This window comes from Cricetulus griseus, chromosome 2, assembly GCF_003668045.3.
Source record: "Cricetulus griseus strain 17A/GY chromosome 2, alternate assembly CriGri-PICRH-1.0, whole genome shotgun sequence".
Lineage (NCBI taxonomy): Eukaryota > Metazoa > Chordata > Mammalia > Rodentia > Cricetidae > Cricetulus > Cricetulus griseus.
Window position 1 is genome coordinate 296,167,247 of NC_048595.1, and position 27,959 is coordinate 296,195,205.

General features: G+C 40.5%; 1 protein-coding gene and 1 long non-coding RNA gene across 8 annotated transcripts in view; one reads left to right on the forward strand and one right to left on the reverse strand.

The window, feature by feature from the left end:
* The window catches only part of Cast (calpastatin), a 97,588-nt gene extending 94,744 nt beyond the window's left edge, over positions 1–2,844 (reverse strand). For 4 of the 6 annotated variants that reach the window (XM_027401859.2, XM_035440460.1, XM_027401860.2 and 1 more), the window contains exon 1: positions 2,390–2,844. In XM_027401859.2, the coding sequence (XP_027257660.1) occupies positions 2,390–2,464 (75 nt within the window). In that variant the 5' untranslated portion in view covers positions 2,465–2,844. Of the gene's footprint in view, positions 1–1,736; positions 1,877–2,389 lie in introns of those variants that run through there. The other 2 variants (XM_027401863.2, XM_027401861.2) reach the window with 2 other exon arrangements.
* On the forward strand, positions 1,762–27,501 carry LOC118238381. 2 transcript variants are annotated; one of them, XR_004768497.1, is made up of 3 exons: positions 1,762–1,895; positions 11,619–11,759; positions 27,344–27,501. It is a non-coding gene; the product is annotated as an uncharacterized LOC118238381 (long non-coding RNA). The 2 variants fall into 2 exon arrangements; XR_004768496.1 differs by lacking the exon at positions 27,344–27,501 and having other exon boundaries at positions 11,619–12,931.
* Positions 27,502–27,959: the final 458 nt, after the last annotated feature.

The following is a 27,959-nucleotide window of genomic DNA, read 5'->3' on the forward strand; positions in this document are numbered from 1 at the left end:
CCACGTGGCGAGTGAATGATCTCGTGGGAAATGTGAATTGGAAGGGAAATGTGAATTGTTGGAAATGTGAATTTTGGGAAGTATGAATTGGGAGTAAGTGTGAATTGTGGGAAACGTGAATTAGGAGGTACTGTGGGTATAAAATATACAGCACATCCAGAGTCTGAATAGTTGACACAAAAAGAGGTGAACTATCATAATTATTAGCACCTGATTACACACTAAAACGTAAACTGGGATGGGGTTGGGGTAACATTAATTTCACCTCTTAAAATGTTTTTGTTAATATGGCTGTTAAATTTCTTAAGGCTTGTATGTGGCTCACTGTACATTTCTCCTAGAGTAAAGTCAGAGCTTGATCACAGGCATGCTGAAGATTCTAGAATGTTACCACCAAGCATAAGTATTTTAAGTAATAGTTCCACAAGGTGTCTAGCATAGTGCAGTAGGTATTAAAAGGAACGATTTAAGCTATCTTCATCTAAGGACTCTGGCATAATTTCATTTAGATGATGTGAGCCTGGATGGAGAAGTCCGAAGTTAGTTCAACACCTGCCATCCATATTTGCAGATAATTTAAAGGATACGATTTGATAATAATTCTGGGACAGTCATGACTCAAAGCAAACTTTTACTCTTAGAAACATCAATAAAACTATACATTTAAATAACACAGAAAAGTGCAATGGTGAACACTCACGAATGTGTCATGCTTGTTGAATCTGTTCCTTATGTTTTTCTTGGCTATTTTACAGATATGACAACACATTTTAACAGACTTATTAAAAGTATTAACATTTGAGTTAAGAAGAAAACTCTACAGTACACTTGAAGCTAGCACACCTGGATGATCAATGAATGCTCACTGCATATGCAACCCGTTTCTAATTCAAACACAAAGTTTCTAGATGCAAAGATTGTCTGGTTACTATGTCTACTTTTTCCATGACACATGCTAAAAAAGGAAGGTGGACCTAAGGTTTTGAAATTCTTGCCATAAATCAACCTATGGCTCTCAAACAAAGTGTTTGTGAAGTCTTGTTTGGTTGTTTGTTTGTTTTTAATGTAATGTTAAAGCTATGCTTCCTGATTTCAAAACATTACAAGTGCCAGCTTGACTGGGTATCACACCTAATTGGTAGGACTGACGTTCAGGGCACTAACCAAATAGAACACGTTTGTCCTCTGGTCAAGTAATATAGGGTAGTGAGATATACTCATTCTCTTTCTCCCATGCCAGCCCCCTGTTCACCTCTCTCCTCACCCCTCTTAAAAGTATCTATTGATCACATTGCTACCTGATATTTTCTTCTTTTCCATTTCCCCCTCCTCTTTCAAGTTTGAAACTGCACGTGCAACATTCTGTTCTTTTTAAGTTTTTGTCTTTACTTAGCAGTAGAAAAACTACTGGCTCCAGTGGCTCTTGTCTGTGTATCCAGGTATGCGTTCCAAAGGGCAGAATTAAGGATTACTTTCCATTCAATTTGGGAGCGCGCAAGCTGAGTGAGCTTGGTGCTCCTCGCCCCCTAGACTCTATATCCCAGAAAGCGTCCGCATTCCACAGAAGGGTGAGCTTCCGCCTTCTGCCCCAGCCTACCAGAAGGTCTGCAAGGAGGTCGCACCCAGTCCCCACCCCTGTCCCTTCAAATTTCTTACAGCATTTCCTCTACCATCCAGAGGGGCGAAGTAAAACCTTCCCTTCCCAGTCCTACCCAGGCTAGGTCGTTTTTATTTACCGTCTTGTACCACCAGCTTGCGAATGCCATGGCGACAACCCACTGACTTGCTCCGAGCCGCGCTGCTGGGGATCCGTCGAGGACTCAGAGTAAGGTGCTGGTGGCCCCAGGCTGACTCTCTCTGGCTGGGACCTGGCCTGGGCGCCTTACAGCTGCCAGGTGGGAGGACACAAGTGGCGGGGGGGGGGGGGGAGGCGCTAGGGCCCGCCCACCACCAACGCGGCCCCGCCCCATCCTATTTGGCCCGAGGCTAGTTAGGGAAGAGGTGTTGGTTCTTCAGGCTGCCACTCCCTACATGAGGATGGGGGCGACTTCACACAGAGGACAGGCCTCCTCTGGCCAGTGACTCGAGTCCACTCACTCTGGAGGTCCCGAGTAAACTTTACTCCCCCTCCACGCCCTTGCGTACCGCCTCTGTCTCTCTAGCCCACTTTGCTCCACAATCCCCTCCACCCCACTAATGTCACTACCCAATTTGGAGAGCTCCGGGACACCTGATTTCCCGCGACTCTGAGGCCTGATCCCTTCCGGGACCCTGGAATATGCCAAACCCGGACAGGTTGGGCAACGCCCCAAAACTGTGGCTGGCCACTGCTGGAGCCAGGCGCCCCTGTCTCTTGCCCCGAGGCTCAGACAGGAGAGCTACTACTCACCTCCTGGGTGTGGCTGGCTGCGGCGACATGCCGGGACCTGGGCGAAGCGGCGGACTTCGGGCCGGACTGGGACATTTTGGCGAAGCCGCTGCGGGCTCAGCCTCGGGGTAGGCTCGGAAACTGTACTGGAGGCCCAGGCCAGAGCTTGGAGCCGGAGGAGCAGAACAGCGCAGTGAGGCAGCTTTTCCGACCCAACCCTGAGCCCGCGCCTGGCTCCCCCTTCCCTGACGAGCCCTCCCCTTCCTGCCTGCCCGCAACTCAGAGCAGCTGGCAGAACTTTTCAGTGGCCCAGAGCAGCAACTTTAGACCCTCCACTCCGGGTTCATACCCAGAGACCCTCCCAGAGCTGTCCCAGAACTGCAGGGCTCTCGGTGCAACAAAAACAGGGGGAGCTTGAGGTTGCAGTTCCCTGGTCGGTCGACTTGTCCAGGCCAATCTAGCGATTGTGCAACCGGAGAGTGTGAGCATGCACTTGGATGCTCTCTCTCTCTCTCTCTCTCTCTCTCTCTCTCTCTCTCTCTCTCTCTCTCTCTCTCTCTCTCTCTCTCTCTCTCTCTCTCTCTCTCTCTCTCTCTCTCTCTCTCTCTCTCTCCTGGAAGTTTGCTAATGTTTTATAAGCAGTTATAAGCAGGAGCCTGCCTGCTGTGATCCAAACCAGAAGACAGATAAGCACAGATTTTAAGCTCTTACATCCTTTTCTGGATACTGTGGGTTTTGTTTTTGAGGTTGGATTGCTTTTGTCTTGGGCTCATTTTAGGCAGCACTTCCTGGTTTGGGGCTGGGCATGAAATTTAACAATCCCTTTGACTGCTCCTCCAAAGAATCTGCCAGCCCAGCGTGCAACCGCTGTTGGCTGACACTGGCCACAGAAAAGCCTGTGCCACCACAATAGCATTGTCCTTTCCGGTCTTGAGTCAACATGCTGGAGTGGTGTGCTTTAAACAGTTGGGGAGAGAAAAGCCAGATAAGGCATGCTATAAGGAGCTTGATAGAATAAAATACATTAAGGAAAATAATGTTATTTCTCGGGCTTTGCTTGACTCAGAATTCACATTAGTCTAACCTTGCCACCCAACACATTATGGCCATGAATAAACACCAATCTCAAAGAAGTTGAAGTACTTCATTTTGTAGTTTAAGAGTTACTGAGACCATGAAAAGAAGGTATGCGCAAGTGTGAATCTTAGAGACCCTCTGTTTAGACAGAAAGAGAATTCCCTACAACAATGCCTATTCACATTGTAACTATCCTTTAAAAAAAGAAAAATCCAGGATCAGTTTCCTGCTACAAAAAGATGTCAGAGACCTATGCTAAGGGATTTTATAGTACCACAAGAGAAACACAAAAGAAAGCATATGGTCACTTTCCCCTGCCCACAGGACAGGGCCAGAGGCAGGCACAGGTGTGTGAGTTGATGGGGGTCAGGGAGGGACTCCTGTAGGATCCTGAGAAGGGACTTCTTGCTTTAATGGAAGAGGTCAACCATAGAGAAAGACTGCTTTGAGCAGTCCTGTTGAAACATGTTTGATCCCAGTGAGTGGGGGTGGTCTTTTATTTTACATCCCCTCTGCTTCTACTCTGGTTCAGAACTTAACTATTTTTCACTGGGAAAAAACCTAAAAAGAGAAAATAAAAAAAAATGAATGTTAGAGCTGAGAGGGAACTTCAGAGGCAGAAGGAAACTGGTTGACCATTAGACTCCAGGGGCCAAGGCAAGGGGGAATTCTCAAGCATTACGTTGCCCCACAATACGGGCTATATAAACATAAAAGATATAGCCCGAAGGTTAAATCAGACGAGGAAGGAACAGTGTTATGGAATCTGAAATGTTCTTGTTATCTATGACTGTAGGTAAAATTGGGAGTTCTACAGAATTTTGAGGTATCCATACTGAAAGTCCCTTTCCACTTCAGGTAGTTTTTTTTTTTTGTTTGTTTGTTTGTTTGTTTGTTTTTCTACACCATTTCCCATCCCTGGAAAAGAAACACCACCACAAAATCTGGGTCTTCTGGATGATTTGCAATGTCCTCCAGTTTCCCTGATCATTTTTTTCATTTCTTTTTAGCCAAGTTTCTTTGCTCTATAGTTATTGTTTCCTGAAAGGAAAAAAAAATAAAAAAGAGTCTTCACGAATAGGTAGACTGATTAGCAAATGGGTACATCTCTAACAGTTTCTCCTTCTCTACCCCATGTGTCTGGGTGGAGCTTCATGCTTTTGATAGTTAAATTCCCCCAAAGCATGGTTTCATTGGTTAAAAAAAAAATCTATGCATACTTTGAGGAAAGCGTGCCTTCTTAGGAGATTTATGGGTGCCCATGAGAGCTTTGGGGTACTTCTCTGGTCACCACCCTTTTAAAGTGTGCACATGACACAGTTGAAATGAGTAGAGGGAAAGGAATTGATATGGAAGAGCAAAGAAATATGACAGAAAGAATAATGGCAAACAGCACTTTTTGATTGGCAATGCTGCCAAGCAAGAGCTTGAGTCATATCATACCTACAGCTGAGCCCTTAAGAGTTTATTACTCATGAGTTCTGCACTGCTTTCCTCCAGATTAAAAGCAAAACAAAAATGCCCACAAACAACCTTTGCAGGGTCTTTTGTTATTTCTGTGGACCAAAAATGACAGCATGAATCTTCCCAGGTGTACTCTTAGAAGGGACAGTTGATGGAGAGGTAAAGGGAGAGGTTGAGCTGTGAGACAGGTTCAATAGATGTCTCAGGTAACACTGCAGGATGTTATCATGGGATGACCATTTAGAGCTGTCTGGGAGTAAGTCTGGAGAACAGGAACTGACCCTTGAATACACCTGGAATAACCAGCTACTAGCTATTATTATAGACAAGGAGATAGCAACTCTCAAATTAGGTTAACAGATAAGGTCTGTCTCCTGGAAGCATTCCTGGAAGCTAGGGCAAGGTCTCTGTTACTGCTGGAGGATATCAGAATTGGCTTGCCACATCTACTACACTGTTCAGTGCTACACAACACCATAAAACTTAGCAAGCAAAATTGAGGATGGATTGAAAGAACAATACTCAACTTTATATGGAAAAATAAAAAACCCAGGATAGCCAAAACAACTCTTTACAATAAAAGATCTTCTGGAGGCATCACCATCCCTGACTTCAAGCTCTACTATAGAGCCATAGTTCTGAAAACAGCTTGGTATTGGCACAAGAATAGACAGATAGACCAATGGAATCGAATTGAAGACCCAGATATTAACCCACGCACCTACAAACACCTTATTTTTGACAAAGGTGCTAAATCCATACAATGGAAAAAAGATAGCATCTTCAACAAATGGTGCTGGCACAATTGGATTCGGACATGCAGAAAATTGCAGATTGATCCATACCTGTCACCATGCACGAAACTTAAGTGCAAATGGATCAAAGATCTCTCCATAAATCCAGCCACACTGAATCTTCTAGAAGAGAAAGTGGGAATAACCCTTGAACAAATTGGCACAGGAGAACGATTCCTGAACATCACTCCAGAAGCACAGACACTGAGGTCTGCAATCAATAAATGGGACCTCGTGAAACTGAGAAGCTTCTGTAAGGCAAAGGACACAGTCAATAAGAAAAAACGACCACCCACAGAATGGGAAAAGATCTCTACCAGCCCCACATCTGACAGAGGACTGATTTCCAAAATATACAAGGAGCTCAAGAAGCTAGCCACCAAAACACCATACAATGAAATTAAAAAGTGGGGTGCAGAACTAAACAGAGATTTTTCAACAGAGGAATCTGAAATGGCTGAAAGACACTTAAGAAAGTGCTCAAAATCCTTGGCCATCAGAGAAATGCAACTCAAAACAACTCTGAGATACCACCTCACACCTGTCAGAATGGCTAAAATCAAAAATACCAATGACAACCTATGCTGGAGAGGTTGCGGAGAAGAAGGAACACTCCTCCATTGCTGGTGGGAGTGTGAACTTGTAAGACCACTTTGGAAATCAGTATGGCGGTTGCTCAGAAAAATGGGAATCAATCTACCTCAAGATCCAGCCATTCCTCTCTTGGGTATATACCCAAATACTGCATGTCCATACAACAAGGACATATGTTCAACCATGTTCATAGCAGCATTGTTTGTAATAGCCAGAACCTGGAAGCAACCTAGATGCCCCTCAACTGAAGAATGGAAAGAGAAAATGTGGTACATTTATACAATGGAGTACTACTCTGCAGAAAAATGCAATGGAATCTTGAAATTAGAAGGCAAATGGATGGAACTAGAAGAAAACATCCTGAGTGAGGTAACCCAATCACAAAAAGACAAACATGGTAAGTACTCACTTATATGATTTTTAGACATAGAGCAAAGATTTACCAGCCTATAATCCTCTTCCCCAAAGAAACTAGAAATCATGAATGACTCTAAGGGATAAATGGATGCCAGGAATGGGAAGTGGCATGAACTCCAGAGCTAATTGAGAGCATGAGGGTAGGGGAGTGGGTGCTGCCACAATAAGAGCACAAGAAGAAGAGTAGAGGAGAAGAAATGGAGGAGCAGATATATTGAGTTGGGGGAAGAATAGAGGAGAGAGAGCAGGATGAGAGATACCATATCAGAGGGAGCCACTATAGGTCCGAGAAGAGATCTGGAACTAGGAAGATCTCCAGAGACCTACAAGGATGACACGATCTGACAGTCCGGGCAGTGGAGGAGAGGATGGCCTAGAAGCCCTTCCCCTAGAATGAGATTGATGACTACTCTCTATGCTATCCTAGAGTCCTCATCCAGTGGCTGATGGAAGCAGAGACAGACATCCACAGAAATACACTGAGCTGAAATCTGGAACCTAGTTGAAGAGAGGGAGGAATGAAGAACGAAGGGGTCTGTACCAGGTTGGAGAAACCCACAGAAACAGTTGGCCTGAAAAAGGGAAAGCATATCGACCCCAGACGCTCTTTGGGAGGCCAGTATGGGACTAATCCAGCCCCCTGATCATGGATGCCAATGGGGAGGCCCCTGCACTCCTGGGAGCCTCCAGAGGTGGACTGGCGTTTTGCCCTGGTGTGTGTGTGGGACTTCGAGAGCCCATCCCACTTGAAGGGATGCACTCTGTCTCTGAACACATGGGGAGGGACCTAGGCCCAGCACAGGAAGATTTGGTGGACTTGGTGGAGCCCCGGTTGGGGGCCCTACCCTGCCTGGGGAGTGGTGGGTGGATGGGGTGGGGGGTAGGTTGGAGGTGGGGGAGAAGGAATGGGGGTGAGGGGAGGGAGAGGGAGAGGGGAATTACATGTGATACAAGCCTGTTCCCTAACTTGAATTAATAATAATAATAATAATAATAATAATAATAATAATAATAATAACAATAGAAAAAAATACCTATAATCACATAAAAAAATTGAGGATGGAGTACACATTGCAGAAGCATGTTGTCAGACTGTTCCATCATGAAGCATTGGGACTGAAAATATTGCTCAGCTAATTACCTTTCTCCACTTTCTGCAATGGTGTTTGTATTCAAAAAGGGTCACTGAAAAATAATTTGATTCATGGAACAGCCATGCTGTTAATATTACCATCTAGGGATTTCTAAAAATGGTTGTACATAAAGAATAAATACAACTTCCGCTTCTAGGTTTGTCCAGTGATGATAACAACAACAACAACAAAAAGTTACAAATACTTACAAAACTGGCAGCAGGTAGAGGAATCAGGTACTTTCTGCTTATTAGGAAGCTTCCTAATAAGGAAGGCTACATGAGCCTTCTGTCTATGGGTTTGTTTTCTTTGATAGGTTTTCTGAGGCTTGCAACTTTGCATCCCTAAGGTATGAAGCTGTGGAAAGAGCTCCACTCTTAAAAGTCAGTATCTTTACTGTGCTATCATCTGTCGAGGTCTGTGTGAATCATCCCATCCCAGTCTTTGTAGTCCTGATGTTCACTAGGTGTCAATAGAGACAAGTTGGGAACCTTCACTATGGCCTCCAAGAATTGCAGGGGGAAAACTGGTGCTGCCAGGTACTGGAAGCAACCAGGTTCACCTGGGATATTCTCTCCTAATTGTGGCTTCATATTCCTCTAACTCTAAAGAAAACCAAAGCATCCATGCTGTCAACAACACTCTAGGGAGTTGAGTACATTGCATTTGTTCACTAGTTCCAATGCAGACTCCAATGGCATTTGCTGTGCAAGATCACACACTAAACTGATATAGCAGAGTTCCATGAAAAGAAACATAGTATTGCAAAGACATTTCTTTGTTTTGCCAGGATCTTTTACTTAAGTGAACTTTGGGTTCTGTCTCTTCTTGTTGTTCTAGCCAATACCAGTTACTCAGATTAGCTCAGTTTTTCCTTTGAAGTTTATAGGTATGAATCTATACCTGTATCCAAAATAGGTATGTTGGAGTCTGAACAGAGTACCCAGTGAACTGAGACCCAAACCTGACAAATTGAAGGACTTTTGACAGAGATAATCAGGAGAAGATGAAGTGACTAGTGGGGATCCAGATCCAATATGGCAGATATCCTCATAAAATACAAGAGCTTGGGTCACAGACACACACAAGACAAATGCTGCTTCCTGCCTTGATCTCTTTAGCACCAGCCAGGCTGTTGGGAGAGGCATTGGCAGTGATTCTTTTCCAGTGACATTTTCCATCTTGGATGTTTGGTTGAAAGCCTCCAGGACTGTGACAGAACACACTTCTGTTTTAAGTTTATGGTTTTTATTCCATCAGCTTACGAACTACTGGGTAGCTAGCAAATTATAAAAGGATTCAGTTCAAAATGCATTCAGCTTTCTCTTGGCTTTGTTTTTTCCTTACTTGGGAAGCTTTCTTGTAAATTTGAATTCTGAATTTTGAATTTTGGCATTTAGTCTAGAAAGAGAAATAAGTTTTTTAAAGTAGGATTTGTTTCCTCATACTCTTAAGTTATGTGTGTCACTTACCTCTGTGGGCAGGCTAGCCCTTTGGTGACAGTTCCACTAGACTTACAGCCCTCTTCTTCAAACTGTTTCTTCTGCTTAGTGGCCTTCCCTCCTCTTTCTCTGAACTGTGTGCCTCACCTCTCTTCAAAGTTCATTCTCTGAACTTGTCTGGAGCTACATTCTCATTGGGCTTTGAGATGGAACATCAGGAAGTGTGACTCCAAACCATCCATGAATGCTTCAAGGCATCCAGTTTGCAGCTATCTCCATGCATGTTTAAATTTCACTATCTGAACTTCTATTTTTACTTATATGTGTTCATATGTATAGGATCATTAGATTTTTTTGTTTGTGGATAGGTTATCACTGAGCATCCTGGCTGGCCTGGAACTTACTAAGTGACAAAGCTGGTCTCCAACTTTACATGATCCTTTTACTTCTGCCAGTCTGCTTAGTGTCTGACTTTAAATGATAAAAATTTGATAAGAACATTATTTCAGAAGGTAGGAATTAACAAAAGCAATTTAAAAGAGTGTTTACTTTGTACCTTTGCTATATGAACAAACTTCGAAGTCATTTATATATGCAGGTTTAGCATTCCTAATCTGAAAAAACAAAACATGAAATTTTGTTTCAAGTGCTAATATCATATTTCAAGTAGAAAATACTCACCTTACCTTATGTGATTAGGAACTATTAAATCATAGACATGTCAAATTATTTGTAAAATTACCTACAGGTAATAAATGAATTTCATGTTTAGACTAGAATCCTGTCTCCACAATGTTGTAATGTGTATGAAAATATTCCAGAATCTTAAACACATCTTGTCTGAAACATTTCAGAATATTTGCTCTTTTTGTGTGTATACAAACATATTATGCACACATCTATATATTTCATAATTTATACATATATACATTTATATGACATTCTTTATACATAATTAAAATATATACATGTGCAGAAATATGTGGTTTATAAGCATACATGCAACATGTATATAGTATGTATATAAAATAAACAATATATGGCATGTAACTTGTGTATATGTGTGTTATTCATGATCAAAAGGAAATGGTGGATCCTGGAAATAACCACAAGTTAGATTGACCCTAAAGCCCTGGATCTGAGATTCATAGTCCACAGTCTGTACCTGACATCTATTTTATTTATTACTCTACCCCAGAGGCCTGGAATAATCTGGCACACAATAAACACACAATCAATTTTATTGTGTGAACAGTGTGCAGAACCTGGTGTGTGTGGCTGTGTTAGTAGCAGGAGAAGAATCTTCCTATTCCACACTATATTCAAACATTAAAAATGGACTGTTTTCATCATGTGTGATCTATAGAGATGTCAGTTTCATACAGCTTAATGTTATAAAGTTGTCAAAAGCTTTTAATGTTGATAGAAAGTTTAGTCTTCTGCTGCTTAAAATTGTTTTTTTTAAAGATTATGATTCTTTTTTCTCCTCATATCGTCAAACTTCAGAATTTCCCATGGCTTTTGGTATTTGACAGGGGCAGTGCACTAGTATGCCCCAGTTTGCCTCTCAACATGAATGAGTGTTTCCTTCTGACATTGACATTGTAGATGTTTTATACTAACAGACATGTTCAAAGGCCATGGCTACTTGGTAGTGAAAATGAGACTTCTCCCATGATCTACTATTCATAATTTTTCTTAAATATATGAAGTCAAAGGCACTTGATTTCTAACTGTTTCCAATTCATTGATTTTGCCACCTTGGTTTCTACCTCTGGTGCTCAGGAGGCAGTGGGTAATCTGTCCAGATTTCAGAAGTGGATTCAAGTTTTATGCCTGGATATAGCAATGTGTTATGACTGAAATGAACATTTTCTGAATTGTTTGCTAAATAATAGAATGAATATTATATTCATCCTGCATGTATCACCTACATATTGTGGATACTCAACTACAAAGAATTGTTTGATGTAATGTGGTCCTTCTCACCATGCATCTGAACTTCAAGTCCCAATAGTACCAGCATTTAGCCAAACCCTAGTGGACATAGCAAATATGATGATAGTAATGGAGATAGATAAACATTTTGTGGATGAGAATTTTATCTGTGATGTGCTGAGGCAGGGAATTCTAGACCATTCTTTTATGATGACTATAGCAATCATATATTACACTTTATTTCCATTTCCCATTAGAGTTGTCAAAACTTAGTCATAGAGTAAATCAGCTAAAACAGTAAGTTCCAGAGCCAGGCTTTGAAGAAGTGCCTTAACCTTTGGAAGAAACCCTTCATGCTCACCAAATGTCCATGTGCTCTATTTTACCCCAGATTCATTTGGAACTAAATTGGAGCCTTTGGATTGAATTAAAAGAGGAAGTATTGTAGTTAACTCCAAGGTGAAGAATAAAAGAGCAAAATGAATTCCCCCACATTTTCTCGGTCTTCTGCTGTAAGCCTCAAGTTAAAATGGTATGTTAAAGATGAAAATGGCGTGGTTCAGTGAAAACTAGCTGCCTTGAAGAGCCATGGGATTGCAACAGACAAGACAAAGAAGGACTTTTATATAATTGGCCATTGAGGTCTCAGGGAGGCTGCTTATTGTTCTGTAGTCTGCCTTAAACTACTGAAAGGAATATATGCATATTTTACTTGTATCTACAAATTTTAATTTGTGGCTGGAATTTGAAACTCAGTACAGAGTTTATAGCCAGATAATTTTCCTCCAATATGTCATCATAATCTTCTATGAAGGAGTAATTTTTGCAATTAGCATGATTCTTCTTTCTACTTTTCTTTTACTTGTTGACAATTTTACACATGCATCAACATATCAAGATCATATCCACCTCAACTCCCCCTATCCTCTTTATATCCCTCCTCTCTCTAATCCAGAGTCCTATTAATGCTATCTTCTTGAAAACTGACTGAGCTTCCTGGCTTGGTCTTGTGCAGGCAACCAGAACTACAGTGAAAGAGAACAGCCATGTCCAGAAGACACCATTTCACAGCTCTTCTTCTCATTCTCCACCTCTTACATTCTTTCTGTCCCTTATTCTAAGATATACCCTGAGTCTTGGGGTAAGGTCAGAGATTGATATAGATTGCCCATTTAGGGCTGAGCACTCAAAGGTCCCTTATTCTTTCTATTTTGACCAGTATGATTTCTGTAGTTTCTGTAATTAAGGCTAAGAACAGCACTAATCTATGAATTTAACCATAAATGTCTAGAAGTTTGATGCCGTGGCCTTTTATCAGAAGAATGGCAGTAAATTACTTCTAGGGCCTGTGATCTCCTATGCTGGCTAGTTTTATGTCAACTTGCCACAAACTAGATCCATTAGGGAACAGTGGACCTGAATTGAGAAAAGATTTCCACCAGATTGGCCAATGGGCACACCTGTCATGCATTTTCTTAATTAGTGATTGATGTAAGAGGTCCCAGATCACTGTGGGAGGTGCCACTCTTAAGCTGGCAGTTCTAGGTGCTATAGATAGCAGGCTGAACAAGACAAGAAGGACAAGCCAGTAATCAGCATCCCTCTATAGCCTCTGCCTCAGTTCTTGCCTTTAAGTTCCTTCCCTGGCTTCTCCCTGTGGTGGACTAATAAGTTACAATGTGAAATAAACCCATTACTCCTCAAGTTGCTTTTAGTCATATTTTTTATGACACACTAGCAACCTTAACTATGACCATCTCCAAAGTCAGGTTTGCAATAATAGGCACAGATTCCCTTCTGAGCAGCAAGACTAAAATCTAATCAGGAATCAAACCAAATCAAGAAGTGGTTGGTTATATCCAACAATCTTGTCAATATTTTACCAGTGGGCACATCTTGCCTTGCAGATCAATATTGTAGCATGCAGGGACCATTGCTGGATAGTACCATTGATAACTTCTCCCAGCCCCAGTATCCTACCTAGCATCTTCTGGCACTATTAAAGCTACACAATAGACAGGAAGACTTTTAAATCCGTCCTTGCTTAATTTCTTTGTGTCCTGCATCTAAAGTATGTGATGCCTTTAGCAATAGGGTCTTACCATCCAGTTATTGTGGCTACGTGAGATATGATAATAGTCTGTGTTGTTTTGGGTACCCCATAATACTCTCTGAGCAGTAGTTCATAAGTTGGTATCCCATACCTGGCATTATGTCACCATAACTTCCTATTCTTTACCTGTACACTAGAATAGTCCTAGTGCATATAGTCTATCTCTTAAATAATCTTGGGTGTGTTGCATTTACATATATATGGACAGAGTGCCAGTGATATGCCCAGGTGATTGGTGTGTGTGTGTGTGTGTGTGTGTGTGTGTGTGTGTGTGTGTGTGTGTGTGTGTACATGTACATGAATGCTTGCTGCAGAGGATAGATGGAGGCAAATAAAAATGGAAAGATACCATTCCAAACAGTATTTATTGTCTTCCAAATTTACACTATACTTTAAGGATTGACATAGAGAGAATTATGAAAGAATTTTTTTTCTCAAGGGAATAGAGCAACTCAGATAATTAGAGCTGTTCTTAAAATTTGAAATTTTATTTTCAGATTTTGAAATTTAAGAATTTGTTGATTAATATGTTGATGTATTCTTTTCTCACAAAATTGAACATGGATGACAATATGTGTAGATAATCTCTAAGAATATAGTGAAAACAATTTGTGAATGAAGAAATTAAAATCAGATAAATATGACTTTGGAGAGAAGCTACTGTTGACTTTGTTCTCCTCATGTCATTTATATGAATTAAACAAATAGCTGTTGTGACCTAGATTACTCAACAGCAATGCAGGGTTTTCTGAGGAAGATGCCACAGACTTGTGGTGACATGAGGCTCACAATGTTCCACAGCACTGAAGGGGGTATTCCTTGTATCTCTAGAATGTTTCCATTTGGGATAAAATGGCAGTGATGTGCCCCGGTGTGTGTGTGTGTGTGTGTGTGTGTGTGTGTGTGTGTGTGTGTGTGTGTATGTGTGTGTGTTGCCATCTCTTTTTAGAACTCCTACTAGGCAAAAACTGTATGTTCCGAGTGTATTCTCTAATATTTTAAGCTCCCTGCATTCTCTACTTTGTTTTGAACCTCCTAGCCTTCTTTTAAAGGTCGAGATGGTGTATTGACTTTCTGTGTGAAATGAAGGCCGGAGATGTCAACTGTGACATCTCTTTACATCCTAGGTCCTCAGACTGGCATTGCACTGTCAGAGTCTACTCTCAGGCTCTCAAGTTGTAGCTTTCTCTGCTCTGTAACAGGTCAGCTTCTATTACTCTGCTTCTACTTTTCATTTGTAAGATATGTCTGCAGTTGTCCCTTATCTTAGTCCCTTTATCTATGTAATTTATACCTTTCCTTTTTATTTAAATCCATTTCCCCAATTTCTATTGGTATTCCACTAGAGAAAAGGGATAGAAAGACATAATCAATCTATCCAATGAATAGAATTTTCCTGTGATGTAGAACAACAGCTCTGATTAACAGACTCAATTTATAGAAAAATATATTGACTCAGAGAGGCCTACTGAGTAGCCTAGTACCTCGAAATTCCAGAGCTGTGACTCAAACCTATTTTTACCAGACTCTAAAGTCTACATCTTTTTTTCCATATAGAATTCTATTTTCCATAGCCACCTAGAGCAGAAGGCAGGCAACTGCTGTCTTAAGATTTTAGGAAGACAATGTTCAGGTTGTGCAAGGTTGACCAATGCTAAATCTTTCCCAACACTGGGTACAATGTTTGACTTTTTTTTATTTGATAATTACAAATGATTTCCAACCTGCAGTCTATAATTAGAATATTCTTGGTGTAAGAATAACAAACTTTAGGGGAGATTATACAATGAATGGGTCATAGGGGCTATCTTTAAGTAAAGGTAATTGATATAATTTTATTTTATCCTAAGCACTAAATAGTGCACAATTAAAACTCTGGAGGAGAGACATAAAGCAGACCTGAATAACCTATAGTACCTAATTATAAATTTGACTTCTGATATAATCAGCCACAAAAAGGAACCCCATGGTTATGTGACTCCTCTTTGAAGCCTCCTTAAATGTTCATGAAGAGTCCTGATACCCAGCTTTCAGCCAAACCCACATAAGGAATGAGACATGCCCCTTTGTGTAATACTGCCACTTGACAAGCACTCTTTGGATGTGTGGTCTCCTTGTTGATTTTAAAAATGATGCAATGCAAAATACAAGACAGTGAGTGAAGGATCCTAAAACAAGAAAAAGTGGTGACAGATACAGTGGCCATAAGTGTTCCAAGAGCTGACTATTGCCCATTTGTGAAGGACCACTCTTATGTAATTCTTCCCTGTAGCAGTACAGGTTTAGGAAAGGTGACTAGACAAGACCCAAGATCACACAAGGAGCTGGCCTAATCCAGCCAAGTGCTAAAGGAGCATCTCTCAGAAGACTCAGCACTGTCCATCCCTCAGTCATTATTCCCCAGATCAAAGAGCTAATGCCTGGGCTATAGTCTCCCAGGCTCCAGGTAGATACTACTCTGTACTTCAGTTTATCTTGTATATCCAGGTTTGATAAGACCTGGGAGTGTGGATAGACTTTAGGCCAAGCAGTCTAGATCTTCTACCTTGCAGCGAGCCAGGCCAAACCTGTAATTGAAGATAAGGTGTTCATCATCACGGCGTTCTTCTCCAAAGCCAATTACTTCTTTATAGTACTGGCTATAGGTATGGATTGTAAATGAAAAATAGGCTCCTTAATGACATCTCATTCAGTGTGTATGTGGGGGAGGGGTTGCGAAAGAGAGGCAGTTCAAAGGGAATAATGAAGGTATTGCTTTTAGAAAAAGGGCAGCACTTGGAGGTCAGGAATTTGTGGCTTGTCCTGCAGCTTGGCTTGCCATCTGCAGCTATGGGATGACCACTTCTCTTCTGAAACAGCCATCTTCTCTGTGACCTGAGGATACCAGGAAAATCTTGGAACATTGCTGCAAGTTTTCATAAAACACACAAAATGATAGAAGCTTTAGATCAAGCACAAATAATTAAAAGAAATTATTTTCTTCCCCCTGAATTTCCTCTCATCTTTATTTTTGCTTTGACTCCATATTTGGAAAACCAAGGAATATTTTATTTTGCCTGCATTAGGCAAAAAAAAAAAAACAAGCAAGCAAACAAACAAAAACATTCAGGCACTACAACAGCTTTCTTCAAATATTCAAAGAAGCAGAAGCATGTATAACAAGCAAGCCCTCATCCCTGAGTATCTCAACCCTTCCCTAGTGGCCCCTTTGGTCTAATATTTATTTTCCTTTAAAACTCCCACCTCAGTTTCCCCTTTATCTTTCCTCTCATGTTCCATTTCATTCCTGCCCTCTTCTTTTCTCTTGGGTCTCCCCTGTTTCTTTGTTGCTTTCTTGTTGAGATTCTCTTTCTCTCTCTCTCTCTTTTTTTTTAAAAAAAAACAACTTCCCTTTACTTTCTCTACTTTCCACATTTTCCTTTAAGTATGACTTCCCTTTATGAACCTGAATTGTAGAGAATGTGATGTAGACAAAGGAATTCATGTGGTTTAAAGATTACCAGCTTCACTATCAAATCATTCCTTTTTAGTTTTTATTAATTAATCAATTAATTAATTTTCCAAGACCAATTGAGTTTCTTACCCCTCCCCTTCTCCTCCCATCTCTTCCCCCAAATCCTCCCCATCCACTACCTCTCCCTTCCCTTCAGAAAGTACGAGACTTCCATGTATATCAGCCATACATAGAATATTAAGTTGTTAAGACTAGGCATCTTCTTTCCTATTAAGGCTAGGTAAGGCAACCCAGCAGAAGGAAAGGGTCCCAAGAGCAGGCAACAGAATCAGAGACAACCCCTGCTCCCTCTACCAGGAGTACCATATGAAGAGCAAGTCACATAACTGTAACACGTTCAGAAGGCTCAGATCAGTCCCATGCAAGTTCTCTGGTTGGCTGTTCAGTCTCTGTGAGCCCCTATGAGCCCACTTGACTCTGCATGGTTTTCCATGGTGTCCTTGGTCCTTTTGGCTCCTGTAATCCTTCCTACACATCTTCCACAGGATTTCCCAAGGTCCATCTAATATTTGGCTGTGGGTCTCTACATTTGTTTCCATAAATTGCAGGGCAAAGCCTCTCTGATGACGATCAGATCAGGCTAGCCAATGATCTATGAGTATAGAAGAATATCATTAGGAATCATTTAACTGACTTTTTTTCTGTTTTGTCTGTCATGTTTGTTCTATGCTAGGTCCCTAGGCTGTCCAGCCTCTGGGTCCTGGCCCTCCAGGAAATGTCACAGTGGGCTCTCTCTCACAGTATGAGTCTCAAATTGAACCAGTCACTGGTTGGCCACTCCCATAATTTCTGCACCACCTTTGTCACAGCATATTTTATAGGCATGCCAAATTATAAGGCAGAGGTTATGCGGCTGTGTTGGGGTCCCAATCCTTTCAATGGTAGTCTTTCCTGGTTACAAAGATGGCCAGTTCAGACTCCTTATTTATCTCCTACTCCTAGGGGTCTTAGTTAAGATCACTCTCATAGATTTCTGAGAGTTTCCATTGTACTGGATTTCTAGCTCATTCCAGAGATGGCCCTGATTAGAGTTTCCCAGTACTCTCTCCCTCTGTCATCCCCTCACTTGATCGCTCCTGTTCCCATGCCCAACCTCTCCCATCCAGACCTCTTTCCCCTCATGAACCTGTGATGTCTAGTCTATTTCCCCTTTGCAGTGAGATTCATGTGTCATTCCCCACCCCCTAACTTGAGCCTTCCTTGTTACTTAACTTCTTGGATCTGTGGATTGTAGCACATTTATCCTTTACAATTAACAGCCACTTATACATGAGGACATACCATGTTTGACTTTATGGATATGGGTTACCTCACTCAGTATGATCTTTTCTAGTTGCATGCATCTGCCAGCAAGTTTCATATCATTGTTTTTAACACATGAGTAATACTCCATTATGCAAATTTTCTTTATCTATTCTTCAGTCGATGGTCATCTAGGTTGTTTTACCTGACTTCTCAGTGAAGACTCCAAAATCCAGAAGGGTCTGGACAGATGTCTTGCAGACTCTAAGAAACCACAGATGCCAATGCAGACTACTATTCCCAGCAAAATTTTCAATTTAGCTGGAGAAAGCAAGTTATCACATGAAAAGTCAAATTTAAGCAATATCTATCCTCAAATCCAGCCCTACTGAAAGTTAACTCCAACCCAAAGAGGTTAATTACACCCACAAAAACACAGGCCATAATATCCTCACACCAGCAAAACCCCAAAAAAGGGAAACACACACACACACACACACACACACACACACACACACACACACACATACACACTACCACCACCAACAACAATAATAAAGCAATAGGAATTAATAATCATTGGTCATTAATACCTCTTAACATCAATGACTCAATTCCTCAATAAAAAGACACAGGCTAACAGAAAGGATGCAAAAATATAATCCATCCTTCTGCTACATACAAGAAATACACATCAACACCAAAGATAGACATTACCTCAGAGTAAAGGGTTGGATCTAAAAAGCAAGCTGATGTAGCTATCTTAATATCTAATAAAATTTACTCCAAACTAAAATTAATCAAAAGATTGCAGAGAACACTTCATTGTATTTTCTTAAAGTTGTATTTTAATCTAAGAAACAGTATTTTGTCTGCTATCCAGAACTTTCAATTGTTTGAGGAAAGTAAGGTATTTCATAAACATGTAGACATGTATAGTATAAGCTGTCATTTGACTGTACTCAGATGTTGTCAAAGATAAGTTAATCAGCTAGTAATTAGCATAAAAAATGGGAACGGAAAACTGAGTAGTAAGAAAAAGAAAAGCAGGGTGCAGAACTTTAAGAATATTGCAGTACTTTTTGAAAGTGTAAGTTAGGCTGAATTAACTAACAGAGAACAATTAATGATCATAAAACTTGGTATTAAATTATGGAAAGGTTCAAATTTTGAAAGTGCTTACAACATCCAGAAATCTAGATATTTTTTGTACTATTTTTATTATACTTTGTGTTTGCTGTAGAAGTGATTGAGAAAAGAAACCAAGATGGTTTACTCCAAATGCTATGGCATGGCATGTATTTTTTTTCTATGTGGCTGTGTAATACATGCGATTGGTTCCTGAAGATTTCTCTATGTTACTGAGTAAGAAATAGAAATGCTTAAAGGCCCTTAAGAGATCATAAAAAGAAAAGAGAACTGTGGGGCAGAATGATGCTGAGGCCTCATGGTGGCTAAGCCTGTGCTTGGTCATGTAGAATATGCAGAATTTGAATTATAGAGAAAGACCCTCACCAGCAAGAACAGCAATGGAAGATGGGGTAAGGAACACGGGCCATGTGTGGCCCAGTTGGGGAAAGCATTATGATTAGGCAGGACAATTGATTTGGCTGCCTGTGGACAAGGTGGGGAGAGCTGAGAGACCCAGACAAAAGGAAACCTTATAGGACCTGTTCTTTACCGTCTCTGAAGATCAGTAAGAAGTAGGTTTGAATAGGGGCCCATAGCCAAGTGACAATGCCTTTTCCCCTACCCAAAAGCAGCAGTTAAAAAGCTGAGGGCTGTGACAATGCTGCAAGTCTACACTCCCGTCCCTCTCCTCAGAGGCATGATTATTCTTTTTGCAGAGGCTGGGTTTCTGGTCCTTAGTTCCCATAATACAGGCCAAGTCTGACTTCCTGCCCCAGTTCCTGCCACCTGAAGATATTTTTCTTAATCTAGTTTTCACCTCCCACTAGAGAAAGCAAACCTGTCTTGGTGAGTTCAAAGCAAGTCTGCTTTGGTCAAATGTGCACTCAGGAAAAAATAGAATGGTGGAACACTGGCCACTCCAAAGAGGATCTAAGGGAGGTGGAGTTGAAATTCCAAATGGTCTCTGTGCAGGCTCATTCTAATCCTCTCTAGAAATTAATGGATATGATCTATTGTTTTGGATTTGTTTACTTTTATATTTACACATTTACAAAATACATTTCCCATTAGTATTAAATTGGATTAAGAAATCAATATCATTTCTATGCCTAAATTGTCTTTCTCTAAACAGACATTTTCTCAATAAAAAGAATTATGTATGGTTCTTTTAATGGACATTTAGGCCATTAAAAAGCCTCTTCAGTATACTGCCCTCATGTGGTAACCTGAACCTGACCCAGAAAGGGCAAGAAGAAAACAGTAGCAATCCTAAGGACTGAGGATAAAAGTCAGTGATAGCACACTTACCTAGCATGTAAAAGGGCTTCTAGCCCAGTACCACAAACAAAAATAACTTTAAACTTTTTAAAATGAAATAAAACTAAAAACTGTATGTGTAATGCAAAGTGATTTGCAAGAGGAGTCAAGACTCCTATAAACACTGGAGAGAAGTGCCATTTGACAGACAATGAAACACAATTTCCCCGTGATGATTTTATTTTCTAGGTTAGAGCTAACCCGATCTTCTGCAACATTGTGTGGTTTGGGTGTGGTGGTGGAAGTCAGGGGTGAGTCACACTGATGACAAATAGTGGGAGGGTTTTTCTTTTCTTTATAATGAAGGAATGTGGGTTGTTCACCACACCGTCTACTCTGAATGCCTTCTAGCTATTCTGCAAGCAGTCTTGTGTTGGTGCATGTCTGTAATTCCAGCACCTATGAACCTGAGTAAGATGAAGAGTTTGAGTCCAGTCTGGGATGCATGAGGGGAAAGGGAGGAGGTCGAAAAGGGAGGAAAGGGAAGAGGAATGGAGACAAGGAGAAGAAGTCTTGAAAGAGGAAATGCGGGCTAGGTAAGGGATATCTCTATTGCCTAGAGAAAATTCAGATAAATATTTTTAGATGTATTTATTTATTTTATGTATATGAATGCTTTACCACTATCTACATCTGTGCAGCAAACACATACCTGGTACCTGAGGAGGACAAAAGAAGGCATTAGATGCCTTGAAACTAGAGTCATGGATGGTTGTGAGCCACTGTATAGGTGCTGAGAATTGAATCCAGGTCCTCTGCAAGGTAGCAGGTGCTTTTAACTGATGAGTCATCTCTCCAGCCCCAACATGTCTTGCTTTTAGTAGGAGGAAGTAGGCTTGATATAGATATTAGAAAAGATGACAGTATTAATTTAATTTCTGTCACACAATTTTTTTCTATGAGTTTTTGTGGGATAATCTTTTGCACACTATGAAGATGTGTCTTTGGCAGGGCACCTTTTGATTTGTTTAATAAAGAAATGAATGGCCAATAGACAACCAGGAGAGAATAGGCAGGATGTCTGTGCAGAGAGAGGAGCTCAGAGGGGGATGAATCTAGGCACACAAGAGAAACCAGAGAGACATAGAGAGAGTAAGACATATAGAATGAAGAAGAGTTAAAAATCACATGGCAGAATGTAGACTGACACAATCAGGTTAATTTAAGTTATTACAGCTAGTTGGGAACAAGCCTAAGCTAAAGGCCAAACTTTCATAATTAATAAGTTTCTGTTTCATTATGTGGGAGCTAGTGTCCCAACAAGAAAGTCCAACTATAATGAGGGGATTCCTGTGCATCACTTTCTCCTAGGAAACTCTAGACAAAACCAACACATTACGAAATTCATCTAAGTTTCTTAAGTATTGGAAGATAGCTGTTTGCTATGGAAAGAATTGAAATTTTTGTATAAGAAATTAATCCAAGATAAAGGATGTTTACAGAGTGAGAAAAGAATGGAAGCCATAGGACAGCAACCATAGCTGAAAACCATAACCCTACACCATTGTTAAAGTCATACAGCATGACTCAGTCTCCTGTGTTGCCTTCAGGAATGAGGGACCATAATGAACGTCTAACTAGTCTCTAGATAGGAAGATGACAGGGATTTGTGTTGGATGCTATCATTACTTAGCACACATCATCCCATATTCATTTGCTTTGTTGCATAACAAATGCCAGAGTTATTTCAAATAATCATTTTATTAGCACTGATACCAACTAAACCCTTTTCTGAATTGAATTTGTATTTTCTCAGGAAATTAAAATACCACCTTTCTTGGGGATAAGCATAATCAGTTAAATTCTGGCTGTTAGCTTCATAAGGAGTGTGGTCTAGGCCAGAGCTTTCCTATGTGGAAAAGCTATATTGCTCAGCCTATGTGGCCCATCTTCTGGTCTGGAGAATGTAAACAGGTCTAGAGCATCTATTCATTGTGCAGGAGGTTGCTTATGACCAGTTAAAAATACTTTACTCTGTTCAGAAGACCAAAGCAGTTTTTAGTAATTCAATATATAGTAGCACAACTTAATAAATGCAGCTAGGATGTATCATTCAACTATATACAAGACAATGAATGCTAATATACGTTACCTCACTCAGCCTTCAGAAAGACCCTGAGAAGCAGCTGCTTAGTTGTATTGCCACAGGTGACAGGTACAGGAACTGAGGAACAAAGTGATCAGGTAACTGACAAGCTCAATGATACACGCTGGAATCTGAACACAGCTGTGTGGATCTCCTACTTCCTATGCTTCACCTACTATGCCATTGCCTAGTTATGACTGCCTCCAGCAAAGGGCAATTCATATTTACTGGGAAGTTTTTAGCTCTCCTCTTTAAGTATATATTGGTGCACAAGTTAATTCTTAGTTCTTTTTTCAAAGATATTTTTAAAATAGTTAAAGATGTACAGAAAAGTCATAACACCTATGCAGAGGGTTTTTAAATGCATTGTCTACGACTTCTATCACTACTTAATTTTCTTTTAGTTTATTTTACTTTGGTTTCATCATAGTTTCCAGACCGACCTCCATCTCAGATTCTCTGGTACCTGGCTTCTAAGCATAATCAGTTAAATTCTGATTTAACTGATTATGCTTAGTGCAGGGATTTCAGGCATGCATGACTACACCTTGCAGTTCTTCCATTATTAACTCTATGCATTACTATGATGAATTTGTCAAAACTAATGAACCAACACTGGTATTCTATCATTAACTAAGTTCTAATTAGAGTTAGGTTTCTCCTTTCCCTAATATCCTTTTCCCATTTTAAGATCCCATTGCAGACACTGCTTTACATGTATTACACATGTCTTAAAAGGCAATTATGTTTAACAGTTTCTCAGATTTACCTTGGTCTTGATCAACCTGAATATATTGAGAAAAACAAGCCAGGTGTTTTAATTTGGGTTTGCTTAGTGTTTGTCTGGTCTTTGGGTATAGAGTTTTGAGGACTATCTCAGAAGTGAAGAATCATTTGTACTGTGTCATGTCAAGGACAGAATGTAAGCCACCAGGTATAAAGTTACCCTTACTGTCTGTAGTGCATGTCAAGTTTCTCACTGTAAAGTTGCTCTTCTAATATTCTTTGGGTGTAGACCACTTGACTAGAAAACCAAGCTCACCTCATTAAAGAAAAAACAGCTATTAAACTAAGTGGCATTTTTGTATTTAGGATATTTTCCCTTCTGTATTTATTATTTTATTTAATAATTTGTGTATCAATATGGATTACAGATGTTTGTTTTGTACTTTAGTCTGAATTGGGACATCTGGGCTGCTATAACAAAAGATTATAAACTCAATGGCTTATTATCTTACATTTTTGTGTGTAGAAGATGTTGGTTTCAACAGATTTGGTGTGTGGTGAGAGCTACATTTTCTTACTGTAACTCAGATAGTGAAGGTTGAAAGATTTCTCTAGTATCTCTCTCTCTCTCTCTCTCTCTCTCTCTCTCTCTCTCTCTCTTTTAGTTCCCTCTCCTTCCCTTCCTTCCCTTCCCTCCACTAACACCCTACCTATTCCATACCCTTTCTGCCATCCAGGGAGGGTGAGGCCTTCATAGGGGGTCTTGCGAGTCTGTCATATCCTTTGGGATAGGGCCTAGGCCTATCCCGTGTGTCTAGGCTCAGGGAATATCCCTCTATGTGGGCTCCCAAAGTCCATTCCTGGGCTAAGGATAAGTACTGATCTACTACAAGAGGTCCCATAGACTTCTGTGGCCTCCTCACTGACACCCATGTTCATGGGATCTGGATCAGTCCCATGCTGGTTTCTCAGCTAACAGTCTGGGGACCAACAGCTCCCCCTTGCTCAGGTCTTGTTTCTGTGGGTTTCACCAGTCTGGTTTTGACCACTTTGCTCATCACTCCTCCTTCTCTGCAACTGGATTCAGTTCAGTTCAGTGTTTAGCTGTGGGTGTCTGCTTCTACTTCCATCAGCTGCTGGATGAAGGCTATAGGATGGCATATAAGTTAGTCATCAATCTCATTATCAGGGGAAGGCATTTAAGGTAACCTCTCCTCTGTTGCTTAGATTGTTAGTTGGTGTCATCCTTGTAGATCTCTGGACATTTCCCTAGTGCCTGATTTCTCTTTAAACCTATAATGGCTCCCTCTATTATGGTATCTTTTTTATCTTGCTCTTCTCTATTCTTCCCTCAACTCAACCTTCCTGCTCCCTCATGTTCTCCTCACCTCTCCTCTTCTTCCCTTCTTATTCTTCTAGCTCCCTCTCCCCTCCCCCATGCTCCCAATTTACTCAGGAGATCTTGACCATTTCCCCTTCTCCGGGGGACCACGTATGTCCTCTTAGAGTCCTCCTTGTTTCCTAGCTTCTCTGGTGGTGTGGATTGTAGGCTGGTAATCTTTGCTCTATGTCTAAAATCCATGTATGAGTGAGTGCATACAATGTTTGCCTTTTGTGACTGGGTTACCTTGCTCAGGATGGTTTCTCCTAGTTCCATCGATTTGCCTACGAATTTCAAGATTCTATCTTTTTTTCCCACTGAGTAGTACTCCATTGTGTAAATTCACCACATTTTCTCTATCCATTCTTCAGTTGAGGGACATCTAGGTTGCTTCCAGATTCTGGCTATTACAAATAATGCTGCTATGAACATGGTTGAACAAATGTCCTTATTGTATGAATGTGCTTCTTTTAGGTTTATGCCTAAGAGTGGAATTGCTGGATCTTGGGGTAGACTGATTCTCATTTTGCTGAGGATTCACCATACTGATTTCCAAATGGCTGTATGAGTTGGCATTCCCATGAGCATTGGAGGAGTGTTCCCCTTTCTCCACATCCTCTCCAGCATAAACTGTCACCTAAGTCCAAATGTATAAAAGATCTCAACATAAATCCAGTCACTTTACATGCCAATCCCAGGTCCTGCTCCCTCCATTCCTCCCATTTCCACCACTATTTCCCCATCGCACCCACTATTAGAAAAGGAACTCTTGGAATTTGATGGAACTGATAGGAAATACTGAGACCTATAAATTGCACAGGCCCCTGTGAAGTGCAAATTTCTTCAGTCTACTCTCACCATCTGGAATATGTTTGCAGTTTATGTACTGAGTGTAGCAGAACTACATTTGACCAAGTGATCAGAAATAAGAGGAAGAGATGTCTGCTGCAGTCAGTCTCTGGCACAAGACATCCTAGGAATTTGGGAAATCTTCTAATAATCCCAAAGGCATTTCCAATGAAGAATAAGAAATGGAGTCAAGTTTCTCTGGGGTTGTGGATGGTAGGCTGGTTATCCTTTGTTCTATGTCTAATATCCAACTAAGAATTTAAGCAATAGTGAAGAGGCTACCTTAAATGCTCTTCCCCTATAATGAGATTGACGACTACCTTAAATGCCATCATAGAGCCTTCATCGAGTAGCTAATGGAAGCAGAAGCAGAGACCAACAGCTAAGAACTGAGTTGAACTCCTGGAATCCAGTTATAGAGAGGGAGGAGTAATGAAAAAAGGGGTGAAACCATGCTGGGGAAACCCACAGAAATAGCTGACCTGAGCAAGTGGGAGCTTATCCACCCCTGTCTGACAGATGAGGAACCTGCATGGGACTGAACCAGGCCTCCTGAATGTGATTGTCATTTGGGGGGCTTGGGAAGTCTATGGGGCCTCTAGCAATGGAACCAATATTCATCCCTAGTGCGTGAATGAACTTTTGGAGCCTATTCCCTATGGAGGAATTCTCTCTCAGCCTAGATGCATGGGGCAGAACTTAAGTCTTGCCCCAATGATTGTGACAGACTTTGATGATCTCCCATGGAAGGCCTCCTTGAGGAGTTGATGGGGGTGGGATGGGGAAATGGTGGGGGAAATGAGGGGATGGGAGGGATCTGGGACTGAGATTGGTATGTAAAATAAGATTTTTCAATTTAAATAAAAATTAATTTAAAAAAGAAATGGGATAAAAAGCTTTTCCAAAGAGGGAAAATCAGCTGTGGTATATAGCCCAGTAAATGGTTGCTTGCAGCTTTGTATTTTATATTGCACATGTGAATGCACAAGCAAGGGACCCAGCCTCCTACCAAATCATCTGCTCTGTCTGTTCTTCCAGTCTGAGAACACAGCTTTTCCTAGCCAGTCCACTCAAGGAAGAAACCTCTGCAAAATTTCTTAATGACTTTTCAAAGGTAATGATGATTCAGGAATGCAGCCATCTCTCCCCAAGTCCCACTTATACTTTTTCTGGAACAATGAAGTTGACATATTAGGCCAATCTTTGAGTCTTTGAACTTACGCAGTGGTCATATTTACATAGATTTCTCATGTTATAATATTTCACTTAAGCAGTTAAATTATTTTTATGGTAAGACAATTGTTCTGTTAATGAAATTGTTAGTCTAGAAAAAAATACCTTTACCCTAACTATTAGAAGTTAAAAATATGACAGCACTATAATTTCTAAAGGTTAATTGAGCTGTTTGTTTATTTTATCTGTTTCATGTTATTTTAGAGACCTAAAATACCTTTCATTACTGTCCCTACAATAGATCACAGGGGAAAATATTTACAAAATGCATTCTAAGAAGCTGAATTCATTTACCAATAGAAATAATTTTCAATGGAGTTCTGGAATGGTAGCAACTCACACTTCAAGCTATAAATAAATAAAAGTGGCAGCCATTGCTACTAAACTATTAGCAACACTAAACAGTTATTTTTAAATTTAATAAATGCATTAAGGAATTAGAGAACTATTTTGTTGGAGATGGCAACATCTCCTTGTACATGGATTTTTTCATCCTAAAATTAGCCTCCTTTATTTTATTATAGAGTATATGTGAGAGCATTTGGGGTTTGGCATGTGCATTCACCAAGTGTGTGAAGAATTTAATGACCTATGAGACAGACCTGATTATGCTCACTATGAGGTGAGAAACATTATAAAGAGAGAAACCTTGTCCAATATTTTTCCTCATATTCATCAAAACATCTGGGTGAGTTTCAGAATGCAATTATTCATTTGCTTTTATTCAAAGATAGCTTTGTGAACATATTTCAGTCTTGAGGTTCCATAGAACATATTTTTAAAAGGTGGCCCTAAATACTAACTGGTTTTGAGTGACATATATCTCATCTCAGAGGGTGACCTACATGAGATGTTGTGCTGGTGGGACATGGAGTGGACACAGCCTCAGCATTTCCTAAAACTTGTACACACTAGGAGAGTCAGGAAATTGGACTGCTCTGTCATATGAGGCCTAGCTCCTTTTCCAAGAGAACAGTGCATGCTCCCTGATTTAGTTTATTTGAAATTCCAGTGATGAAATTGGGCTATGTATTGAAAAAGAAGAAAGAGAAGCAACATTGGCATTTGTAAATCAAAACTTCATGTTCACATGGTGATCAGAACACCCTTGATTGGGGATTTGCTAATGATTAGATAATG